General features: G+C 33.4%; 3 protein-coding genes across 10 annotated transcripts; 2 read left to right on the top strand and 1 right to left on the bottom strand.

The window, feature by feature from the left end:
- Positions 1 to 1,746: 1,746 nt before the first annotated feature.
- LOC126866416 (carbohydrate sulfotransferase 11) lies at positions 1,747 to 7,385 on the bottom strand. Of its 3 annotated transcripts, XM_050619965.1 has the most exons (6): positions 7,035 to 7,385; positions 4,967 to 5,370; positions 3,647 to 3,701; positions 3,414 to 3,559; positions 3,090 to 3,325; positions 1,747 to 2,628 (listed from the first exon to the last, which is right to left on the bottom strand). In XM_050619965.1, the coding sequence occupies exons 2-6, from the start codon at positions 5,288 to 5,290 to the stop codon at positions 2,463 to 2,465; spliced, it is 927 nt and encodes a 308-aa protein (XP_050475922.1). In that variant the 5' UTR covers positions 5,291 to 5,370; positions 7,035 to 7,385; the 3' UTR covers positions 1,747 to 2,462. The 3 variants fall into 3 exon arrangements, with proteins under 3 accessions (XP_050475922.1, XP_050475920.1, XP_050475921.1); XM_050619963.1 differs by having other exon boundaries at positions 3,414 to 3,701; positions 7,035 to 7,382; XM_050619964.1 differs by lacking the exon at positions 7,035 to 7,385 and adding an exon at positions 5,568 to 6,854 and having other exon boundaries at positions 3,414 to 3,701.
- A 14-nt stretch (positions 7,386 to 7,399) lies between these two features.
- On the top strand, positions 7,400 to 10,113 carry LOC126866419 (inactive hydroxysteroid dehydrogenase-like protein 1). 5 transcript variants are annotated; one of them, XM_050619972.1, is made up of 6 exons: positions 7,400 to 7,546; positions 7,908 to 7,946; positions 8,523 to 8,739; positions 8,803 to 9,039; positions 9,192 to 9,535; positions 9,613 to 10,113. In XM_050619972.1, exons 3-6 carry the CDS (start codon positions 8,583 to 8,585, stop codon positions 9,820 to 9,822), a joined length of 948 nt encoding a protein of 315 aa, XP_050475929.1. In that variant the 5' UTR covers positions 7,400 to 7,546; positions 7,908 to 7,946; positions 8,523 to 8,582; the 3' UTR covers positions 9,823 to 10,113. The 5 variants fall into 5 exon arrangements, with proteins under 5 accessions (XP_050475929.1, XP_050475931.1, XP_050475930.1 ...); XM_050619974.1 differs by having other exon boundaries at positions 7,908 to 7,986; XM_050619973.1 differs by having other exon boundaries at positions 7,908 to 8,144.
- A 477-nt stretch (positions 10,114 to 10,590) lies between these two features.
- LOC126866414 (activating transcription factor of chaperone) lies at positions 10,591 to 16,439 on the top strand. 2 transcript variants are annotated; one of them, XM_050619959.1, is made up of 3 exons: positions 10,591 to 10,757; positions 11,377 to 11,694; positions 15,087 to 16,439. In XM_050619959.1, exons 2-3 carry the CDS (start codon positions 11,472 to 11,474, stop codon positions 15,929 to 15,931), a joined length of 1,068 nt encoding a protein of 355 aa, XP_050475916.1. In that variant the 5' UTR covers positions 10,591 to 10,757; positions 11,377 to 11,471; the 3' UTR covers positions 15,932 to 16,439. The 2 variants fall into 2 exon arrangements, with proteins under 2 accessions (XP_050475916.1, XP_050475917.1); XM_050619960.1 differs by lacking the exons at positions 10,591 to 10,757; positions 11,377 to 11,694 and adding an exon at positions 12,542 to 13,575.
- Positions 16,440 to 16,712: the final 273 nt, after the last annotated feature.

The raw sequence follows: 16,712 nt of genomic DNA, 5'->3' as shown, positions 1-16,712 counted from the left end.
CACTAAAGAAAAATCAGTATCAGGTGTAATCACGATATACATATACTCAAAATATTAATACCCAAAATATTAATCGTCGTGTTGAATATTTCTTTTTTATTCCTTCTGGCGCCTCTTCCGTCAATCGGTCGATTAAACGAAAGTTCGAAAAAAGATCACGGAACCCTCAAAAATTCGCTCGACGACTGAAAGATTCGGCTGATTACCGGAAACGTTGGAGTCAGACGATGAAATCTGAAAACGATCGAGACGAATAACCAAGCACCGCGCCACTTTGCGTACGATCTCCGACTAGATCACTCAACGCAGGATTCACGATACAATGAAGATCCCGAAATTCCTCCAGGAACCGTGTGAAATCCCCACCAGTTCGATCGCGGATACCGACACGTTGCACCTTCCCTTATAACATCTGATCCAGGATTGGTAGGCCGAGGTCCCACCACCGTCTTTTACTGGTGAGAAACCAACGAGTTCCGCCACCTCGAGTTATATTAAGCATCGTGAATATCGGATACAACTTCGGTGGAAAATATTCCGAATCGATTCATGATCATCATCGACGTAAAGATATTCGAGGGTTCAAGGTCATCTGGGTGACGATTACGAATCGTTAAGAGTCAACGGTCTCTTAGAGGCATCATGGCAATGTGAGAAATTAACCAAACCTGAAGCATTAAAATACGTCATAAATTACATTGTCTCTAGTATCTCAAATTATGAACTTTTCTAAGAAATATTTGATTTAAAATGTTTTATATACCTTTCATACACCTTTTGAGGAAAAATGTCAGAAGCAATGAAGATACAGATTTATCCACAGTTCTACGTACAAAACATTCTGCAGTCTTTTTATTTCTTTTTCTTTATTGAATGATTTATCAATGAATCACTCTTACTGATTTTATCTCTGTACAAGTTACAGATGGCTCTAATGGTTTGATGTATTAAATAGGGCTCGCAACGTAAATGGCAAGTGCGTAAACGTGCGTATCAGCGTTACGGCCAATACAACACAAACCAGCCGTACACCGTCGGTGCGTTAATTTAATTATAACATGTCGCAAGAAACGGTCGATGTCATTTAACTATATACTAGAGACCAAAAGGAATCAACTCTTATTTTTAAGCGAAAATTACTCCCGCCCACGCGTCGAACTTGGAATGTTGACAGAATTCACGTGCTGGCGCCACGGTATTTCCCACGTGACGAAGTATAACAAAAATATAAAACCTTTTCCGTAAAAAAAAAACATTCATGATTCACAAAAATATTCCAACGCGACGATCTATTATTTTCTTCCAAAATGATAGCAATCTTTTAAAGAGAACAAAGATAATGGAAAAGATAAAGAGAATTTCTAATCGATCTTTCTTGAGTAATAGCGTTTAGTAGAGAGGAGTCTTTCGATTTGATTGATGGCTAAGGCTATTTTAACCTCCGACGAAACTCCGTTCGCGTAGTTTTAACATTTGATTAAGCTACGCAGAGCAGTTCCTCTTTAGCTAATGTACGCTAACATCGTTCATCATTTCCAGACCTTCGGCTAATTTTAACTTGAAAATCAAACATTAACCTTATAATGGACAAAGCTCGCGAACAGGTCCGATCTAAACTTCGGACAGCTATTTACGTAATATTTGCCAGAGACACACCTAATTCATCGATTTTCATCAAATACAGACTAATACTACACTTTAGTCTTACCACGTGTATTTATGTATAGTAAGTAGGACATTACACAATTTTATAAAATATTTCTTTATTTCACTCGCGATGGAATTACAGTAGTGTATCGGTAAAAAGAAAGGCTTGGGTGGTAACTTATAGTATACGCTATACAATTGATTAATTATAGGAATGTGTGTCGTACAATTTTTGTATCCTTATTACTAACATACGTAGGTACACAAATATGGCGGGAATTCTGTTACAGGTTTGCTTAAGGCACAATCCACAAGATCTTCTGTTAAGTGTCTACATAGGTAAGGCGACATTTGCATCAATAACATCCGTATATTTAATACCTATAGACACGAAGAAGATCATTCTCGAAAGTAATTATCAACAGTTGTTTCATTGGCACAAACAATCTATCAACCGGTTTTTATATCCTTAAATTCTTGGCACGGGAGCTTCCGCGCGTTTTAAAAATAAGAACAACGACAAAGGAGGAAAAAGATCTTTCTGCTCGACTAGCGGCTACCTTAAAGATTTGTGAAACGACCGGTTCGATGCTGCTTCAACATTGTTCTCTGTGATTCAATTGATTAATTAATAACTACGAGCATAAATACGATGGAAAGACCCGTACAAATGATCGTACGCGAACTGGTTATGCTTGCATATATTGAGAACAGAACATATGGAAACGAACAAATACCAAACTATTTAACCGTTAGCGCATCTCTATTCATAATTTGAAGCGTATTATTCACAAAAATCCTCGATGAAAATTCAGTCATGCCAACGAGAATCCCAGCACGTCCTCCAATGAATAATCGAACAGCCTTAGGTCTAATTTGTACAAATCTGCCAACTTTCGAAGTTGCTTGTACGTCAACGTAGAATAATACTTTTCTAGTTTCTTCGCGGTTGGTTCACTGTTCACTGGTTTCGTTGGGAAACTATAAAAATAATTAATTTTGATTAATCAGAATCAAAAGGAACGATGCAAACGACCGATTTTGTTTCGCGTGTTGATCAAAGAACAATATACACGTAGCAACGAAATAGAAAGTAATGGATTAAGTAGGAATATTTCTTTGAAAGGAATGAACATTCATAGTCGGACACTTTGATTGCGCCAACTACGCGATATTGCTTCAATAAATATCGCATATATTTCTAGATAAGAATTGAATTCTACAAATAAACACCTAAAAAGTATATACATTTTCTTATATAATCCAATAGATTGCTGGAATAAATGTGGAATGCTAGCGCGTGTAATGCTCTCGCGTAAAATAATCATGCGTGTCATGTTTATGCGTGAAATATTCTAGCGTGTAATAATCGCGTGAAATACTAGCATGAAAAAATTCGCTCATCTATATCGGATCTAAACAAGGATAAAGTAAACGCTTACTTGACTGACTCGACTCCCATCCGTTCCAAAACTTCTGTGGCATCTTCAACTAAGCTCTCGTACTTGCTGACGAGATTATAATTAACCAGGCATGGATGACAGAGCTCGTAAATTGGCTTCCAGTGCTCGTTTCGTGTCTCATTCGACGAATCATCTGTGACGAACTGTACAAACTCTCTAAATGTCACGTCATCACCATTTCTCAGCGATTCTACAGTGGCGTTTTGTCTGTATCTCTGCAAGAAAGAACGTTCTCACTGTAATTTCTTTGATATCTCTCTCATGCGAGACAAGAGGGAAAAAGAAACAAAAATTAAGCGATACCCTGATAATCTTCTTCCCAAAACGAGTTTGGAAGTATCTCGAACTCTTCTCGTGTTTCGCCTCCAGCTTGTTTCTATAGGCGGACAGTAACCTTTCCAAAGGATGCCTGACGACGATCAGCTTGTCGTAAGTCGCCAACATTCGTTCTATTTCGGACAAGGTATAGTTGGTGAGCCTTTGAAAGGTACCTGGAGAATGCGCCTGATCAGCAGGTATTTCCATAGGATCATTACCTGGCCATTTCCCCGTGGCCACCATCAGAACTCGTTTCCAGTTCGTGCACGCAACCTGATACACGAATCCGTCGATTTAGAATGAAACAAAAGAACCACAATAATATAACAGATAACGTCCGTAATGATCGTGTACGAGTTGTAAAACGCTCTGCTATACAATTTCCAGTTACTTACTTAATATGTTTGACGAACGACATTATTGGAAGTATTGTAGAGAAATCAAGCTTTTTGTTAAAGATCAGGAAAATATATTATTATTAGTTAAGTTTAAGAACGAAATGTGTGATATTTTGCTAAACATTATGAATCTGTTGAAATCAAGGGTCGAAATAAAGAGTTACTTTCGTTTTTAAAAAAAATTCTACACAAACTTATATGTTTCGTTTAAGATAATATTTGTTCCCGTGGAGTTTTTATGCAAAGACATGTTACCCTTAGAGGCTTCTTTAAAAAATGTTCTAATGGAATGTACATTTTTGAATGTGTATAATAAAAGTTCCATGGTAACAAGTTATTTTAAACCGTGTATTAAAAAAGATCCATAAGATAAATAAAGCTAATAAACTATTTAGTACTAATTATATTTAATAATAGTACTAATTTTATTAAATAATAATTATTATTATGAATATGTTTATTGAATAAAAGGTATGAAAATCATAATATAAGTAATTAAATATTTCATAATAAGTACTGAGCAAAAAAGAGGATTTGTCAAGAATTATTATTCTTAGCTAGATAAGACTTTTTTATAATGTAAATAATCTGAAATACATAGCAATTCTATAATATAATATACATATAGATGATATATATAATACCATGTATGTATTCAGTAACATTCCTACCTTCCTAACTGTTATTTTCATTACAAATAAATATATCGAATTGAATTGAAACAAATATTATAAATAAATAAATAACATATTCAGAATATTCAAAATATAACTGTAATAATTAGTTAATATTATTGTACTACTATTCATTGGATGGTATTTGTTACACTAATTGAGAACCTTTTAATGAATATTGATTTAATATTGATGAATAAAATATCTCTTCTTGTTATAAGAAAATCTTTATTTTTATATTTTATAAGCTCTATCCAAATTAAAACTTTTTTTTCAAGAACTTTTCTTTATCTATCCTCATCGAAACTTATAATGTGAGAACATTTTCTAAAAAAGTTCCACGGCCCATGTTTTAAATAGAACCTATCAAAAGGTTTCATAATTCTTTCGATTCTTGGCTGAAATATTATTTTCGTAAAATTACCTACTCCTTTTCTTGCTTCCTTTATCTAGAATTTATTTGTACCTTGGGAACGTAACAATATAAAAGTTCGTGTTGTTCGTCGACGAGAATATTCCTAAAGGATTCTGGATTCAGATCCTCATTCAGAGAGTCTCTGACTTCGAAGATCTCCTCGCAATTGTACTGTAATCTCTCCTGACGTTCCACCAAAGCGGATCTCGCCAGGGCGTTCGGTCCTGTCCAAGAGTATACAGAATCCTCCGTCTCGAAGGATCTTCCTTTCTCATCGTTCGTCAAAGTGCGTCCCCCAAATGCGCTCGTATCTACCATTAAACTTGAAATATTGATAAGAAACAGAACTGTCCCCCAGACACGGCATTCTGTCATCGTCCTTTCCGTCCACCCGGGACATTGATTTATCTTGATATAGAATTATTTATCAAGCGTTTTTATTTGTTCAAATGTTCCTGTAAAGTTCAAAAATACATTCCATTACAAACGGAATTTTTTACGTATGAAAACATCGTTCAAAAAAAAGAAAAGAAAAAAGAATGAAAGAATGTTATTTTGAGGTACGTAAAATGTTTGCTTTCGCGATCGTGTTATATGCTTTGCTGAGTCAATTTTAATCGCTTGAGAAATACCAGCAGCTCAGCCACCTTACTTCAATTAAACGTCATTGATGTCAATTCTCCCGATTCCAGCCATGCATTCACTCTTCGTAAATCACGCACAAACTCAACGAATTATTTAACCATTGCGAAAGAGAAAACAAGAAATAAGTTAAATACATTCGATAATTATCAATGCAGTCGAAGCATAGAACGATCTATATCGTAACCGGAATCCAAAAGACACGATAATCAGGTCAAGCGCCACCGTTTCGAATTCTTTTCCAACTAAAGTCCTTTAAAGCCGGTTCTGAATGGACAGCGCACGGTACATTTGACATCTAGATATCTAGAGCATACTTCTCTAACAAGCTGCAAAAGTGGGCTACGTTTAATTCGAAACGGCTTGAAGCTATACCACTTTTCCGCGAAGAAAAAATTCATCCGATCTCTCGAGAGAAGACCTGTTCTAAAATTTCATAATACATACATATCCCTTTTAGGCCATGACACCATTTCTTTGCAAAGATTAAATTTAGATTAATTTATTAAACGTTAGTATGTAAGTTCAAAAATAGATTACGATAACAGAGTATCAATTTCTGTTACGTAACGATTTTCTATGGAATAAAAAAGTAGACAGCATTATAAAATGACACTGTATTCATAAAAATTGAATAAAATACTCGATAGACTGGCTAATAAATTTTTGCACAAAAATTAAATATTTTGCACTCATCAAGATAATTTTGTCATCGTACGGCATCTTTCTATATTATCATTTTACTTATAACATCCTACGAAGGTTTAAGATAACAACTATGGGAACTGACAAGTTTCATGCAAAAAAGCATCCTGATCTAAATACCTTCTGGATTCATGAATGGAGACATCGATATTCATGGCTATGAAATTACTATGCCCGTTATAACTGATCCTTAGTTATCGGTGACGCTTCAGCTGTTAACGCCGACTCTTAACGTCAAAAAGACCACAGAAAAACAAATAGACGACATTTTTACAATCATTCTAATAATTATCGTTAGATTTATTTCGAAATTCCCTTATCCAAGTAATTATGAACGAAGGATTAACGGCGAACGAACGAGACTCATTCAATATAAATGAGCTAACCTCTCGATAACCTTCGACCATGATATCGGTTGAAACTAAAATACGAAAGTGAACTATGCTGCAGATGGAATAATAGACATTAAAAATTCATTACGTCAATAAAGCGGTCTAATAATCGAACGACATTACCAATCGAATCTCGTATTCCATTATGCAATGGCATTGGAACTCGTTCTTGACCGTATCGTGCGAGTCCTCCTTCTGATTAAGAACCATAGTGATAAATACTTACGTTTATCTTTTGCATCAATAGAAATTATCGATGCCATGAGATATCGATATTCGTCGTGCTTAACTGTCAACACGAACACGCGAACAGTCGAGCCGGAAAATTACTCGAACACGCGTCATCGTCCTCAAATAGTCGAAAGATGAAAGAGACTCACCTGTTAGGCGTCAACAGATTGGACCATGCGCTGTCAAATTCTACGTGGCATGTTTTGCTGGCTCGTACACCTTCGTAAAAACTTTATCGAACGTCCCCCCAAAATTCTTGGGAATTCGTTCCAAAAAATATCGCAGACAAACTGCCTCTTAGATAAAACGACCTACATTTAACTGAGTTCACATCCAGTCAAATTTTTTAATCTAATTTGATTAATCGATGACAAACGCGTGGCGCGAAAAGTCACTAGAAACGCCGAAGATTTCGAGATAGACACGCGACATGAAATACTTCGGACGGTCGAGCCGATACGATGGACAAACGGCTATTGCCTTGACTCGGAGGCCCCTCTGACATAAGAATGGAACGTGGTGCCAGTTTGTAGAAGTGAAAGAAACTGTGCGCGCGCGTCTATTACGTCCCATCCTCGTTTCTTCGCTGGCAAACGTGACCATCCTTTTTCTTCACCTGTGTACCCACTTTCCGAGGCTGGGGTTGCCACGAATTCGTCTGGTAGATATTGCAAAATTTGATTTCTCTTTATTAAGATTCCCTAAGTTTGTTAAGATAGTCATAGAAAAATTACATGGTATAGAAAACATGCATATCATAGAAGGACAATCTTAACCATAATATAAATTGTTGGCTATTTAATATACAATTCGTTCTTTTTTCCACTTCGTATATAAGGTGAAAAAAAATTAAATCTGAATAAATAAGTGCAATAATGACTTCAACCTTGTTAATTACTAGCATTTAGGATTTTCCATTCGCTGCAATCGAATAACATGTGATCAATAATTACAAAGAATAAAAAATTAATGAGATGCATAACAAATGCAAGAGTTCTAATCAAATATATTTCTACCGACAGATCTAGCGTGAGTCGACAACAAATAGTCGCCTAGAGAAGGTAAAACAGAAATAATTCTATCATTTTGCACTTCGTACACGTAAGGAACCGAATTATAGTCACCTGTTGGTCCGTCACGTCATGTCGTTTATACCAACTGGAGAAAGTGTTTAGCCTTCAGTCGCCTTTTGTACCGTCAACCTATCACAAGTAGCTTCAGTCTCGTTTCGGTCTTTGTTGACTAACCATCGCCTAAAAGTAAATAAAACAAAGTATCGTAGGGAGTTAAAGAGATTATCGTCGTTAGCAATATTGTATAAAATCGAGTAAACCAGTGAGGAAAAGCAGAACTGGGATTTTGTGAAAATCATACCATGCCATGGTCGTAACATATTATCGCTATCATATTTGTTTACGAGAAATATAACAGTCCAATAATTTAGGTAACATAACACATTAACAACGCGAATTATGCTTGTAATTCTATATATAGAAAATAAATTATAAAATATTTTAAACTGATGAACTAATAGTTTAAAGATTCTTCATCATCATCGAAATTATTTTCTTGTACAAAAAGTTCATATGATCAATCTTCTCGATTTTATTTAAATTAGAACATAAAATGTTTTGCAGACAACAACCTCCTATCATTTTGTTCGGAACTATAAAACGAGATAATTACTTCAAAGGGAAATGCTACAAGTTGTATTCTGGCTATTCGTCATTGTGCTGGTGTTGTGGTCGTTTTCAAATTCTGCAAGCAGAATTTGTGGCGCGCTATGGGAGATCCTCGTGCCGATAATTAATTCGAAACCAGTCGATCTACGAGCAAAGTTCGGCGATTGGGCAGGTAAGAATTACTCAAATATATAACGTATGTATTCGTCAAATATTGAGAAATATTTCGTTTAAGTCGTAACCGGGTCCACCGATGGGATTGGCAAAGCTTACGCAAAAGAGTTGGCTGCAAAAGGAATAAACCTGGTGCTAATCAGTCGTACTCTAGAGAAATTGGAGAAAACAAAAAATGAAATTATGGAAGAGAATCCGACGATCAAAATAGAGGTGATCGTGGCGGATTTCAGCAAAGGCAAAGAAATTTTTGAGGAGCTTGCAAAACAACTGAAAGATATTCCAATTGGTATTTTAGGTAACTGAGACATCCTCATCATTTATGTATCATTTATGAATCCGTTTATAAATTTTGCTTTTTACGCAACATGATATTTATTTGTTGGAAGTCGTTAACGTAAAATAAAATGATCGTCTGGTTATAAATATAATCCTAGTTCAACGTTGTAGTAAACAACGTAGGTATGCAGTATAGTTATCCGATGTATGTTGGAGAAGTCCCAGAAGACACATTATGGGATATCATCAATGTCAACGTTGGAGCTACTACATTAATGACACGAATAGTCATCGGACAAATGCAAAAACGTGGAAAAGGCGCTATCGTTAACATATCATCCGGTTCGGAATTTCAACCATTGCCATTAATGACCGTGTACGCAGCAACAAAGATTTACATCAAAAGCTTTTCTGAGGCGCTCAGAGCCGAATATTCCAAATGTGGAATAACTGTACAGCATTTGACCCCGTTTTTCGTAAATACAAAGATAAACGCGTTCAGCGATCGATTACAGGTAAATCGAAGATAAATACGTGAAAATAAGTGAATTGATTTGCAGATAATGGTTGTAATTAATTAATAACGTTACAGGTATCTAGTATTTTTATTCCCAGTACGACGACATATGCCAAAAATGCGATTAACACGCTTGGAAAGACAAATTCCAGTACAGGCTATTGGAACCACGGGATTCAGAAGATCATTGTACTACTTTTACCGGTACAAATAAGAATAATATTTGGAATGTTTATGAATAAGACTTTAAGGAATGACTATTTCAAGCAGAAAAGAAGTAACTAACCACCAGACAACGTGTAGTTGTCAAAGAGTTGTCAAGAGTATATGTATATTTGATAATTGTTACGAAGTTGAGTCCTAATATACATAGATATACGATGTACAAGATGTACGAAGTGCAAAGAAATATCATTATTTCATGTATTTGATATGATTTCTTATTAATTACTTGACTAATCACATAGAGGAATATGAAATTCATTGTCAAGGATTAAAATTCCCGCGTATTTCGAAACAACCACTCATAAATGTGTTTTAGAAAGTATGATTACATAATAAATGTTTTTTATCAAATTGAAAATATCTGTTCGTTATTTATGTTAAGTATTGCAAAATATCCCTTTCATTCTCCATTTGTGTTGCATTGCCTTAAGAGTTGCCATCTCAATCTCTGCACTAAGTCGTATTTCTTTTTCGAATAATAAAGTTTAATGACTATAAAATAAAAAATATAAAAAGATACGCGTAAACATATTTTATCGAGAGATAACACGTGTCCTATAAATCATTAAGCCACAGTTCTTTTAATTTGCGACGAAAACATTTAAATTACAATGTATTTTATATTACATTTAAAAACTACCACTAAATTTTTAATAATTATATATAGAGTTATAATACTGTCAAATCAAAGTAGTAATTATAACAATACGCATAAAAAGTAAAAAAAAAAGAGAAAATATACAATATCGCAGTGACATAACCTGCGCAGAAAATCCATGAAAATGATTCAAACTGAGCACCTTTGCGTACGCATTCCCTAATCACGTGACCTCAGCGGTCAAATTCTCCGAAAGAGACGCTCATTCGCCATCCATGTGTCACAAAGGAAAGACGTTTGAATATTTTCTATATTTCGCATCACGAGCAAGATGAGTCAGTAGTTCACGAAACAGCTTGCACACGCAAGTGTGCCGACACGACTAATTAATCATGGAGTAAGTAATATTTATCATCCAAAAAAAACTAATTTTGTATTCGATATTCGGATCATTGTACGATATGTCTGCCATTTTGTGGATCGTATCCATGCCCGAGGTCCGGGACTACCATAGATCGCTTAAACTTAAAAAACACTCCTTTCACCAACTAATATGCATCTTTTTCCCTCAATGTTACGTTACTATTACACATTACGTTCCAAAATCAGGTTATGGCACGATTAAGTCACGAAACACGATCAAAAAATTTGGCCAGATGACATGATCTAATGTTGCGTCATGAAGATGTAATTGATCATTTTTCTCACATTTTATATTTTATTGTTTTAACTTATGTAACGAATAAACGATACAATTACGTGTATAGATGATGTAATTTATTAATAGTCTCCGATTAATAAATAATTCATTTTTCATGTCTCACATTATGTTTCCATTATGTTTTTATTTTCTTCTGTTTTAGAATTTGCAATTCAAATTTCAAATAATAAGGTGTCTCCTTATATCATACTTGAAATATTTAATAAGGAACAAAATGCATTTAATAACACAGAATTATTCAATTTGTCATATGTATTTGTTTACATTATCCTTAATACATATTTAATATTTTCAGAGCCAATATGGCGCTCATTTTGAGCTACGTCGCACAGCCGACACAAATTTCTTTTCATCTTTTTTTAACACATCTTGATTGGGACTATAACGACAATGACATCCAATCAGGACCAGGAAAGTTGGCTATGGAAGTTCGAGCCAGTATCCCCTAGTGGGACACTGTCGAATGAATTTGAAGATGATTGGTTTTTATTTGATGATAAATCTGTAGATCCTACTAAAGAAGTTGCTACACCTGCTGCATATGAGGACCATCCTACTCGTGCACAAGTGGCTACAAAACTTCTGGAAAAATTAGATGAATGGATTAAAGAAGGTAAGAATATTCATATAAAATTCTTACAAACTGTATTGACCTTATAATAAGCCTATACACATTAATTTATGAACAAATGAATTAGAAATATTAAAAGTTTAGGATCATATTGCTCGTATATCTTACGTCTCATTTTTGTAATCAGTTACTATATCAAAATATTTTTTTTAGATTTAGATTTAGACATTCTAAACATAAATGTAATCTACTAATTCAAGTTTATAATCAGTACAATGTAAACTACTGCAACTTTCATTTTAAGTATAATGGAAAGACAAAATTGTTTTATATAAACATCAAATTATGTACTTAAAAAGCACATATTTTGCAAGCAAAAATATTTATGTAGAGACCTATATGTTGGTTTAAAAAATGCATGTTTCCTCAACTGTATTTTAGACTTTTTTATGCTTGAATTACTTTGAGGATAAGTAGAATTGACATAAATCTGAAATTACTGTAATATGCTATGTCCAAAACAAACCGTATGTGAATGTGAAGAACGAATATTTCTAATTGATTTATATATATATATAAACCGTCTAATTGCAATTATTGCATTTATTAAACTAGTGTCCTGTAGTTTTCAAAATTGTGTGCACTTAAAGCATAGAAATTAAATGTTAGCGTTTTATCCGGCTGCATTGTCGATGTATTCCTATCGCTTTCGTTCTTCTCACTTCCTCTACCATGTATCTTATTTTCCTTTCTTTTTTTCTGGAAAGGAGAGTGGGACAAACTGGTTAACCTCTATACAAACGGCTTTGGTTGAAGGCCGATAGGGGAATGACGTGTGTTTTAACGGTGTTGGAGTAGGGGCGTCAGAGGGGAAAGTCCAAAGATAAGCAGGAGTGGTCTCTCGCAGTATTGCAAGCTGATCGTACGATTCTGTCTATTAGTTTCATTACAAGTCAATTTCCTATCGATACTCGATCGTTTGACAAACTTAATACATTTTGTTATTGTTTTATATTTATCAATAGTCTGGCAAAAATCGTTTTTCTATACGAGTTAAGAAAGATTTCTATCTCTCTCAGTGTAGTAGAATCTGTCACGTTCATTATAATTTGAAACGTGAGTCGTCGACGATGTCAGTGATCTAAACAGCCGAGAAAATTGACTGTTTAATACTTTATTGTGAATCATATACAGTATTGTATTTAAGTTTTAAACGTCTATAAACATTATTCATTTGAAAAAGACAAAATCGAATTCATTTCGAATGTGAGTTTTTCATAACATACGTTAGCCTATTGCACGTGCTCACAATATTTGTTTCGATCGATAGTGGAACTCCGAACTACATAAACTGATAAATATTAAATTTCAAACCAGTTTCCGTCGGACTGAAACCATCGTTTATGGTGATTTTTAATTGATCATATTGATCGATAATCGATGACAAGTGATTGGTGAAGTGCGTAGTATCCCATGATCGTATAATTTAAATTGATCGCAAGAAATACAACCAACGAAACTGGATAATATGCATATAATAGTTAAAAAGATTCGTGTCTAGAACAAGAATTTTATCAATACTGGCACCTTTAAAAGTGAACGGAGAAAAAGGCCTAGCTTCTCGATGCTGGAGTGTGCTAATGTTGTATAATAGCATGCAGTTCGCATATCGCTACACGTGGAACCGAGAAATCATTGTCAACTCCCAAAAACTTGTAAAAAGACGTTGAATCGATACGATTCGCGTCCCATTGGTGGACTTGGCTGCTTTACGTCGACGAAAACCACCATATTTATTAAAAAAACAGTTTTTTTATTTCATTTAATTATAACACATGTATACCCCCCCCTCTTTTCTTTCTTTTAAATAAGAATTTAGGCGAAAACAGACACACGTGATAATGGCTGCTATATGTTACAGTGGTACGTTTCCTTTCGCTTGTTTCATTTCCTCTCTCTTTCTAGCATTCGCTCCAATGAAAAAATATCTTTATTACGCATATCAGAACGCTGTTGCCACATTGTTCTTATAATCGAATAACAGAATTGGATCGAATCTATCGATGTCTACAAACAATTGTTATGAAATTACTACATTGTTAAATTCATCTATAACTTAAAAAGTTCTTTAGTTATACATCATGTGTAACGTTATTGACCGCGCGTAACTATAAATTTATTTTCGATGATTGACTTTTTAATTTGGAAAAATATATTTTTGATATTATACACATTTTCTCAAGTCTCGGACTTATATTTAAATTAGTATTTATTATATAGCGTAAAAAAGAAGTATGCCAAATATTTAAATCATTTATATTCGTATTTTTAAATCATTTAATACTTTATCATGATAATATATAAAGGTGGAGAATAATTTATGCTATTTTAAAAACCAGAAATCGAACTTCAGAATTTATTTTTGAATAAATTTACTTAAAGTTATTTTATTTTATCATTTTTTAGTGGCAAAATAGTAATATTTACAACAACTCCTTACAATAAAAAGAGGACATTCTTATCTAACCCCATGCCCTCTGTATTTAAATGAAGATAACATTTAAAGTTAGACTCTGATCCAAGATCCAACAAGAATTAGGAGATAGGATTTGTTTGTAGACTAAGTTTTGATGTAGAAATTTTTTTAATATTTCCCTTGACAATCGAATTTTACTTATCTGGAAACTGAACAAGAAAATTGAAATGTGACAAACAAAGAAAATCGAATCTGGCTACATCTCAAAACTTTCCATTGATTTTTTTATTTACAAATTTAATTTGTAAACTTAAATTTCAAAGAAAAAGTGGATCTTTTTTTCAATTTTTGAAGACAACTTCAGACATTACTGAGAAGTATATTATATCTTCGATAACAATTATGCTCTACATAACCATGCCACTAATGTATTAGTATTGGTTGTCGTGTTAGAAGCCAAAGAAATTGCAAATCAAGAACTTGTTTTTCTAGTTAAACTAGTAACGTCCATGAAATTATATATACATCAATGTACCACTCCTACTTATTCTTTATGCAAGATACAAGTAAAAGTACTGTTAACTCCTAAGTTAACAAGTTACACAAGTATTGTTTTCAATTTTTATCTATTTACTTTCATGTTCAGAAGATTAATAAGTTGTTAATATATTTGCTTGAGACATCTTTCATCATATTTTTCTAATAATTTTGATCACAAAATTACAAATATATTTGATAAAATAAATTCATGTAAATACTGCTATTTATCAAAATTTAATATGCTATCAATATTTTTAATGATATAAAATTCCTATGATTCAGATCTGTAAAAAAAAAGAGAGCACAAATTTACTGTTATCTGTTCTCTCCAGTTTCTGTTTTTTATTTGTACATATACATTAATTACAAAACTAAATGGTATCTATTTGTATTTGATAAAATGATTCATTTTTTACAGAGCCTTTTTCAGATTGGTTAGAGGAGAAGATAGAATTACCTATTTTTGAGGAACTCTCAGTTGCTGAAACTGGACAAATCAAAACAACAACATATAATGAAATTCCAAAAGCTCCTCTCCATCATGATGACACACAAACTCTCTTACAAGAGTTTGAAACCGTTTTGGAAGATGTAGAAGCTTGTCATCAAATAGTCCCTTCATCAAGTTCCACACTTACACCTCCTCAATCACCTCCACCACATAAACCATTAAATGTGGATACCCAATTACTTGTTACTTTACAACCTGTACAACCATTATATCCTAATCATCAACCCATATATGACATAGCAGTTCCAGAGGAAAAATCGTATGTAAATGAAGTACCTGTACAATGGCATCCAAAAAGTGTACCATTGGAGGATGTTGCACATGACTTAGCTGTTGTAGACGAATATGTACGGTTGTATACAGAAGATATTCCACCATCTAGTCCTTGTACTAGCTCAGGTGGTAGCTACATTTCATCGGAAGATTCCGTTGACGATCCAGATTGGATTTTAGAATCCGAAAAAAAGAGTGCGAAACAATCTACATGTGCTTCAACAAAGAATCGTCAGAAACCTTATTCCCGTCCATCGATCGAAGATAAAAAAGTTCGAAAAAAAGAGCAAAATAAAAATGCGGCAACACGGTACAGGCAGAAAAAAAAGCAAGAAATAAAAGATATATTAGGTGAAGAACGTGAGCTCACTGAATACAATGAAAAACTGAAAACTCAAGTAACAGATTTACAACGAGAAATTGGGTACTTAAAGGGTTTGATGAGAGATTTATTTAGAGCTAAGGGTCTTATCAAATAATCTATTTTTATCTATTATAGTTATATTTACTCATTTTTATTAAATTTATTAATCATTCTTTTGACATTAACTTTACAATAATACTAATATGTTGTAGTGTATAGACTTAGATTACTGATTGTTATTTCCTCTTCTTTAATTAGCCCACATATATGAATATCAATCTAAGATCTATCACAGCTTTTTAGTAGGACTACAGAACTGTCATTGTATAATTCATGAATTATATACCATCTCCAACTCATTCACGATCCGTTAAAAATTAGCAAACAAGATGCATTAAATAATGACAGAATTTTTTAAGTATACAGCCCTATGAAACTCATTCGAGTGGAAATTTGCTGTTACTAAAAATTCTATTTGTAATTTGATGCATCTTAAATGATGCAAATGTTTCATTCCAATCAATTCTAACCCAAACAAGTTTTGAATTTTCTTACAAAGAATATTGTATTAAAAAAATAATAAATGGGTTATTGTGTAATAAATGTTGACATTATTCTCAAAATTGTCCCTGTTTTGTTAATTTCCTAAAATTTTACACAAAATTAAGTTCTATAGTAATAAATCCGTGTATGCGTTGATTTTGAATATCAATTATTCTAAAGATAAAAGAATCACTTTTATTGTTATTTACATCTATGTATATATATTTCATATCTAAAATCAAGACAATAGAAAAACTGAATTTTAATCCTTCCAACCGTACGTCGTTTCAATTATTACACATGAAAGTAAAAATAACATGTACATTAATGTTAATTGATTTGAAAAAAATAAT

The sequence above is a fragment of the Bombus huntii genome, chromosome 6 (assembly GCF_024542735.1).
Source record: "Bombus huntii isolate Logan2020A chromosome 6, iyBomHunt1.1, whole genome shotgun sequence".
In the NCBI taxonomy this organism is placed as follows: Eukaryota; Metazoa; Arthropoda; class Insecta; order Hymenoptera; family Apidae; genus Bombus; species Bombus huntii.
Note: the sequence above shows the minus strand (reverse complement) of the source record. Positions and strands in the feature narration are given on the sequence as shown.

Bases quoted from the DNA above. Each gene is read 5' to 3' on its own strand.
- LOC126866416 (XM_050619963.1), bottom strand. From the start codon at position 5,290: ATGACAGAATGCCGTGTCTGGGGGACAGTTCTGTTTCTTATCAATATT. The intron at 3,326-3,413 runs GTATCGCTTAAT...TCTTTCTTGCAG, and splicing joins TTGGGAAGAAGATTATCAGG to AGATACAGACAAAACGCCAC. The intron at 2,629-3,089 runs GTAAGCGTTTAC...TTATTTTTATAG, and splicing joins ATGGGAGTCGAGTCAGTCAA to TTTCCCAACGAAACCAGTGA.
- LOC126866419 (XM_050619972.1), top strand. From the start codon at position 8,583: ATGCTACAAGTTGTATTCTGGCTATTCGTCATTGTGCTGGTGTTGTGG. The intron at 8,740-8,802 runs GTAAGAATTACT...ATTTCGTTTAAG, and splicing joins AAAGTTCGGCGATTGGGCAG to TCGTAACCGGGTCCACCGAT. The intron at 9,040-9,191 runs GTAACTGAGACA...TCAACGTTGTAG, and splicing joins TATTCCAATTGGTATTTTAG to TAAACAACGTAGGTATGCAG.
- LOC126866414 (XM_050619959.1), top strand. From the start codon at position 11,472: ATGACATCCAATCAGGACCAGGAAAGTTGGCTATGGAAGTTCGAGCCA. The intron at 11,695-15,086 runs GTAAGAATATTC...CATTTTTTACAG, and splicing joins AGATGAATGGATTAAAGAAG to AGCCTTTTTCAGATTGGTTA.